This window comes from Zeus faber (assembly GCF_960531495.2).
Source record: "Zeus faber genome assembly, chromosome: 6".
In the NCBI taxonomy this organism is placed as follows: domain Eukaryota; kingdom Metazoa; phylum Chordata; class Actinopteri; order Zeiformes; family Zeidae; genus Zeus; species Zeus faber.
In genome coordinates, this window is record NC_137201.1 from 10,532,456 (window position 1) to 10,540,552 (window position 8,097).

Here is an 8,097-nt window from a genome sequence, read left to right on the forward strand (position 1 = left end):
GCTCTCAAAATCAAACCCCAATTATGTTATTTCTACTCGATAAAATTTTAACAATTACAACCACCTCAGCACAACGGGGCCAGAACCAGTTGAGAACAGTTAAGATTTAGAATTCAGCTAATTTCAGCTGTTGTTTATTGCTCAGCTCTCTCTGCATAGACAGAATACTGCATATTTTGTTGAGGCAATACTTACATTTTATACTTAAATTTTAATTAAATACCAATTGTGATTCAAAATTTTTTTTTTTTTTCAAAATAGTCTAACTGTATGTCAATTTTATGTCATTATTCCTTTCTTTATGTCATCAAATCATTAATCTAAATCTACTGAAATGTATTAGAGGAATAGTTTGGAATTGTAATCCATCCCTGTTGTACACTCACCTCTTATTTAGTTTAGCTAGATTTCATTCTCACAGCAATACAGGCTTTCTCCAAACAGGACCTGCGAATCCAGGAATGCAAGTAATGGGGGACAAACCCAGAATCTCAGTGCAAAAATTCACTCCACATTTCAGACAAAGCTAACATAATGGCCCAGCGGTGTGGTCATGCAAATTCGAGAAGTAATTTAAAATTATATTTGTTCACTTTTACTGCTACACTCCCTGTTTGCTGGTGCTTTTTCCGTTGAAATTCGGCAGGTTACCTATTTGGGTGTAAAAACGGGTAAAATCGCAGAATTTAGGGAAAACTGAAACAGGGAAAATATATTTTGGCTTCAAGTTTGCAAAGTCAGACTTCTGTGGCATCATGTTAGATTAGCCTGAAATGTGGAGTGAGCTTCTGCACTGAACACAAGTTGTGGATTTTCCCCCTCATCACATCTTGCATTGAACTCCTGATGGGAGACGCTAAACGAGCATCCAGTATGGAAGGGGCTGGACTGCGACGAGAATGAAACCTACCTGCATACGTGAGGGTTGAGAATAAAACAGCAATAAACTTGGAAAAATATAAACTAGTCCTTTAACAACTGACACTCACAGTAATAACTGCATATTTTAACTGTATCTTTTTATAGGTCTCCAGGCCACACAAGATGCAGTTTCCACCTCCAGGTGTGCTCACTGTCACAACCATATTCACTCTCTGGCTTAAATAAATCTTTTATGCAGGTAAAAAAAAAAAACACGCCCCCAGCAAGGTGGACCGTCTCAAGTGATCCTTGGGGCAAGAGATGCCCTTTCATAAGTTCAAAATATTTGTTCTGGAAGGACCATCGTCTGACTGTTTGCTCAATGTTTTCTTTGCAAACCATCGGAGGATTCCTTCATCTGCATAACCTTGGCTGCCTCCCTCTTCTCTAATGCCCAGTTTCATCGATTTCTATTTTGCATCGAGATGAGGAAAGTAAACCCACAAGCAAACCCCCCCCCCCCCCCCCCCCCATCGTCTCTGCAAGACTAGGAGATTCGATCTATTGGCTCTCAAGAAGGCAGAGCGCTGTTTCTCTCTCTCTCTCCTCTATCACACCCTCTGTCTCTGCTCTCTCTTCCTTTCTCTCCCATCACCCCCCTTCTGAACATAAGGGCATATTTTTAAAGCAGATGCATTCCATTGAGGGAACTCAGCGATATCTCACCTCCGACTGGGAAAAATGCAAAGGGGCGCCATTTTAAGTTGGAATTCCAAGTCTAAATATTTGTGTCCGGATGGCTCTGGCCTGAGTTTACCGAGATAACAGATCTGACATCAAGGCAACATGGCGGCACACACTGTTAACCACTGCACGGGTTTTAAAGGGGCAAACACATCTAAGTTCAAACTCAACTACTCTACGGTTTTTATATCATATTTGTAGCCCATATCACCCATCGGAAAACCTCGGCCATCAGCGTGTTTTATGTTGCCTCCCCCAATGACAGGGTTATCAGCTCGCCATAACAAGATCCTGAAATTTTATCTCATCGTCTCTCAATTCCCGGATGAAAAATTTTATTTGTGGCAAACGACCCGCAGCGTCCCGTGTATTAACTGGTTTGGCCTTTGATACATCACTTGGTTTTGATGTTTAAACCACAGCGACTTGTATATGCTCCCGTCATTACTTTCAGAGGTTCCTTCTAGGATGCGAATATGCTAGGATGTAACCCAAACGAGACAGGGGAGGAAACCGGTTCGAGGGGGGCATTCAGACAACGTGTGTCTGGCGTTACTGTACATGTGTGTCTATGTATGCGATAGCGTATTACCACGTGTCTGAGTGTGTCTGCCCGTGGCTCTATTTATTTTTGAGTATATCTGCGTGTGTAACGATCATTACACGTGAGCCTGTGTGTGTGTGTACTGTACATCTGTATGTGCATCTGCATGGATTGCAGCGTGTGTGTGTGTGTGTGTGTGTGTGTGTGTGTGTGTGTGTGTGTGTGTGTGTGTGTGTGTGTGTGTGTGTGTCCAATAGAGAGACTAATTGAAAGGCGCAGGATATGCAACAGCAGATGCGGTTTTTAAGACACATTATCAAAAAGACGCTCGGCCTCTGAACATGCAATTTGGAATATTCTGGCCCCACCCCTCTCCCCTCCCCTCACCTGGGGCGGAATGAAGTGAAAAAAACAACAATTTTGAGAGTCTATAGGCTCATGGACGAGGCGGTGGGAGCGAGGGTAAACAAACAAAAAACGTAGAAAAGTCGATCTATCCCACGCCAGTCCCAGACGCTACTCGATCCAGGACAGGAGGAAATTGAGGGGAAGGAGCAGCAGGTAGAGCAATGAGGGGCCAGACGCAGGAGAGGCCAGGCCCCTCAGGGACTCCTGGTTGATCTCCTCCTGGTGGGGTGGGGGCGCGGTGGCTGCCGTCTTGTGGCCATCGCGCCGGGAGCACATGTCGTAGAGGTTCCCCGAGAACTGCATCTTCTTGGACTCCTGGCGCAGTGACTCCCACACGGCTGCAGCCTCCTCTGGACAGCCGGCCATCGCCTTGTTGGCACAGTTGTGGAACGAGTCCCACGACCTGGAGAGAGGGATACAAGAGGACGTCTTTAGATGGTGGCTGTGTGTGTGAGTGTGTGTTTAACCTTCACACCATAGAACTTGGTAGGATAAATCACCATTACAATGGAAGCAATGGAGAAGAGAGACAGAGAAAGAGAGAGGGAGAGAGAGAGAGAGAGATAATGTAAAAAAAATAAATAAATGCAAATTGCAGCCTCTTACTGAGTTTGCATTAATGTAACGTGTGTGTGTGTGTGTGTCTCTGTGTGTTTGTGTGTGTGTGTGTGTGTGTGTGTGTGTGTGTTTGCACGTATGTAAATAGCTGTGGGTGGACGAATGCAAATACTCCCCTCCTTTTTTACTTTTAAAGGAGGGAGGGGGTCAACAATTATTGTATAATTTATTGTAAAATTTATGCACATTGTGAGATGCATACAATACAATACATGTGTGTAGATGTGTATGTGCCTGTGCCTATGTGTGGGTGTGTGTGTGTGTGTGTGTGTGTGTGTGTGTGTGTGTGTGTGTGTGTGTGTGCGCGTGTAAAAATCATGAAAGAAGAGGATTGATGGAACGCTTGCCGAATAAAAACACCAAAGCTTGCAGTGTTACTAATGGAGGACCTAGCCATGTGCACAGATGGACTTGCATGTGCCCCTAACTGCCCTTTTGCACTGAGGCTAGACAAGTACCCTCTTGGAATTTTTTCTGCATCCTATCAATATGATGATTCAAGATTCAAGACTCAAGAGGTTTATTCGTCACATACATATACATACTTCCATACATATATGCAGTGAAATGTCAATGCGACGCACCCGGTGATTATGCACAATATGTTCTAGACTGAAAACAATAGCCAGCTAATTTCTACTTCACTAACTAACTGATTCCTAAAATGTAATGAGGTCAGTAAATTGAATAATATAGAATGAAATGAAATAAAATAAAATACAATAAAATAACGCAAAGGTAATGCAGAGTGGGGACACAAAATATAAATAAAGGGAATAGACTTATGTATATGGGATAGGCTATTATGTATATATAGATATGTGCATTTAAAGTGGCAGGTGAATAAAGTGAGGTAGTGTGTGTGGAGATATACAGTACAGTATACAACTGTACGACACAGCAATACAGTAACACCGAACAGAACAGCAATACAGCACAGTATGCAGTAACCCAGAACAGTGATGCAGTATGCAGTACAGTATGCTACATACAGCACAGTAAGGTAGTGGAGCCTCTGTGTTTGTCTCAATGAGGACCCCTTCAGCTGAACGCACCGCCCTCTGCAGGATCCACCTGTCCTGAGCAGTACAGTTCCCAAACTTGGCAGTGACCTGGAATTTCTTCAGCTGCCTGAGGAGGTAAAGATGCTGCTTCACATTTCTCACCAGAGTGTCTGTTTGTAAAGTCCATCTTAAATCCTCTGTGATGTGGACTCCCAGGTACTTGAAGCTGCTCACCCTGTCGACAAAAGTCCCATTTATCACCAAAGGCACATGCGTTCTCGGTTGTAATCCTCTCCTAAAGTCCACAATCAGCTCCTTAGTTTTGCTGACGTTGAGGAACGTGATGTGTTGATAGAAATTAGGCAGAACTTTTTTTTAAGGTTCGCCCTGTTAAAATCCCCAGTCACCACCACAGCCGCGTCAGGATGTTCATTCTGAAGTCCGCACAGCACATCAAATAGGTCTGATAGTGCTGTGTCGGTGTCCGCTTGTGGTGGAATATAAACAGCTGTGATGATGACTGTGCAGAATTCCCGGGTGAGGTAGAATGGACGGCATGAGATGGTTAGCTGATCCAGGTTCGGCGAGCAGGAGCAGGAAAGTCTTTATGTTGTTGGGGTTACACCAGCGGCTGTTTGTCATGAGGCAGACGCCTCCAGTCGGATTTCCCCGACTCCTCCGACCTGTCGGCGGGGAACACGGAGAAGGACTCGGCTGGACATTTGGTGTGGTCCGGCACCAGCGGGTTCAGCCATGTCTCCGTCAGGTAGAGGACGTAACAGTTTCTCATATCCCGTTGGAATGTAATCCTTGCTCAAAGTTCATCCATCTTGTTTTCTCGGGACTGAACGTTGGCAAGAAGGATGCTTGGCAGAGGTGACGGTAACGTTGCGTCCTCACTCTGACCCGAATTCCGCCTCGTTTACCACGGTGCTTCCTCCGTGGGCCCGCCCGTGGAACAGCGGCTCCATTGTTGTTGTTGTTGCTGTTGTAGTTGAGAGCGTTGGCGTGTCAAATCTCCGGCGGCCACTCTAGATCCGCGGATAAAAAGTCCCAAAGTTGCCCTTTCAGGGAAATGTTTATATTCACGAGTGCATCGCGGCCGGAGGAGATCACTGCCGATGCTTTTTTGGCGGACATGGTGATAAAAAACGGAAAAAAATACTAAAATGTGAGAAGTGTCCGCAGGCAGCCTCAAGGGACGGCGCCACGATCACGATGAAAGGTATAGGAAAGGTATACTAGTATCCATGGAAAAAGGCCCAACATGTACAGTAGGCATTAATGGCGGAAGTTGTTCGTTTTCATTGGAGGACTGCCATGCCATTGACGCAACTTTAGCTATTAGCCTGACTATTGGCGTTTTGGATAAACGTTACAAAACCAATCGAGGAAACTTCATTCACGTTGATGGATTACCTACAGTATGTAAAACCAAATTTGACATCTGGGGAAGTTGTATTTATTTCGCTTGGCATTGAAAGAATGAGCCTTTTTGCTTAAGCTCCTAAACCCCCAAAATGTCTGTCCTGGGGCGCGGGAAGACTCACAAAAACTTCTCACTTTGCAGGTCTGTGAAGAAGCACTATACAAGTTCACTATCCTACTATCCTATTCCCTTCAACCTTTTGATGATGTACTGTTGCTTGACAGTTATTAGCCATGGCTGCGGGATTCATTTGAGTATTTCCCAATGGGCCATTTTATTTACTGATCTCTTGTGTCTCACATCCAGTTTGTTTCCTCTCGATCTTCTCTTCTCGCCATTCCAGTTAGTTCTTGCACTCTAAATCGTAGAATGACTTCCGAGTACACGCACACACGCACGCACGCACGCACGCGCACACACACACACACACACACACCTATACAAGTGTCTGGCCTTTGGCCAGGGCCTAAACACCCAGCTGGACCACCTCCGACAGAACATCTGCTGGAGGGGTGGAGTAAGGAGGGGTGTTAAGGGAAAAACTGGGGGAGGAGCAGCAGAGGGGGGCGTGGAAGGGGGGTCGGGGGGAATGGGAAGCATCTGTTTATTTATCTTCTTTAATTCAGAATCAGCATGAATGCCCGAATGCTCCATGGGAATGTGGAAGTGGGTCTACAAATGGAGAGATGCGGAGAGAAGAGGAGGAGGGGGAAGAGGGAAGAGGGGAGGAGAGGAGAGGGGAGAGGAGTGGTGAAAAGATGAGTAGGGAAGGATGAGGAGAATAGAGGACAGGAAACTCAGAGGGGAGAGGTGAGGGAGGATAGATGAGGAGAGAGAGGTGAGGAGAAAAACACAAAGAGGATAAGAGGAGGAGAGGAGAGGTGTCCTCATGTCTCCATCTGTTCTACTCCTGTAGTACAGAAAACACTGGTTTTGGGGTTTTATCTCTGAGAATTCTTGGAGAATCCTTGGCATTAAACTTCCCCGAGACTCACAGTAAACTCCTTTTGAGTGCAAACGTGAGTGTGTGATCACTGAACAGACTCCGATTTAGAGTTTAGATGCCGCTTTTTTTTTTTCTGGGAACAAAAATAAAAATAGCGCTCCACCGAGGAGTGCAGGCCTGGAAATAAACTCCCGAAATCCAAACCATTTCACACTTCAACGTCTAACTCCGGGCTTCAAGATTTAAAGTTTTATTCGTCACACGCTGGATTCTACAAATGCGCAGCGAAACGCTCATAACCGCAGAAAACCCGTAAAAACAAGGACTTATGGGGTGGTAAGAAAAAAAAAGAGGGAACTAATCAAAAGTTGCCTCGACACTGAGAAATGTGAAGTTCCTGGGGTAGGGTGATAAAAACAAGGAATGGTCTTTCGTGTTTTATTTCCGGGTTTTGTTTTTAATAGTTTTAATAGTTTTTTAAAAGTAATTGATAGTTTCTGTGGCACATTATTTTGAAAGCTCCTTTTAAAGTGAGTTGCAAGGATGAACATGAACAATTGGCCGAGTAAGTTTCAAAATTATTTATCACAGTCAACCTTGACTAAATCCATAAAAGGTGGAATATTACCAAATCTTACCAACGGTACTGTAAAAAATGATTCTGTTCATTTTTGTGATTTTTTTTTCCCACACAATATTTTTTAAGATTATATACAGAATAAAAAATAATACGTTATATATATTATATTTGTATTGTATAAATAAATATATATAAATAAAATATTATATACATATAATTACACTTTCAGCTGTTTTTGACAACTAGAAACATACTGGATGTTTGAAATGGGGAAAAATGTGTCAATCATTATGCTCCAGCGAGCCCAAAAGAATGGCTTGAAGAGTCAGATTCTCTGAGTGGATGGAATTCTCACAAGAATCTGTGGGAAAGTGTAAACCAGTCACATTCAATGTGAATTATGGCAAATACATTGGCCTGATTTCCATGGACTTTAATTTAGTCCTCAGAAATTATTATTATTTCAGTTTGTGAGTTGACTTGCTCGCCCACTCCTTTGGAGAGTGAATGACGTCCAAGTCAGTTAAAAGAGTTGTTCATTACGAACTAATCATTTGCAAGTCTTGCGTCGCTACTAGTAGACCATAATATAAGTAAAGTTACCCATGTTTCTGACATTTTTCATGATTAAAAGCATAGTGGTGTGCCGTGGTATTATTTAATAGCAAAAAATGTGCTGTAGAAGAAAAAGGGTTGGGAAACACTGCTCTCATCAGTATTTGATCTCAAGTTTATGTTCAAAAGTCCAACAAAAAAAGACCAGGTCGATACAAAAACAAGGTTCCACTCTCAGTTAATTGAATGTCAGCATTTTTACAGTCCGTTACGTGATTCCTATTGAGATTACTGAGTAAGACATTGCATAACATTTTATATTTTAACTGTTCTGTGAATTGGGGGTGGTGTGGTTTAGGCAGCCACACCTCCTGTCTTTGGTCTAGGTAACTGGGCCCAGGACCAGAG

The 8,097-nt window shown here is 43.6% G+C and overlaps 1 protein-coding gene across 1 annotated transcript in view; it reads right to left on the reverse strand.

The window, feature by feature from the left end:
* Window positions 1-2,665: 2,665 nt before the first annotated feature.
* The window catches only part of nrn1la (neuritin 1-like a), a gene marked incomplete at both ends in the record, with an annotated part of 47,795 nt that continues 42,363 nt past the window's right edge, over window positions 2,666-8,097 (reverse strand). Inside the window, one exon of the mRNA XM_080002783.1 lies at window positions 2,666-2,960. Coding sequence (XP_079858909.1) covers window positions 2,666-2,960 — 295 coding nt within the window. The remainder of the gene's footprint in view (window positions 2,961-8,097) is intronic.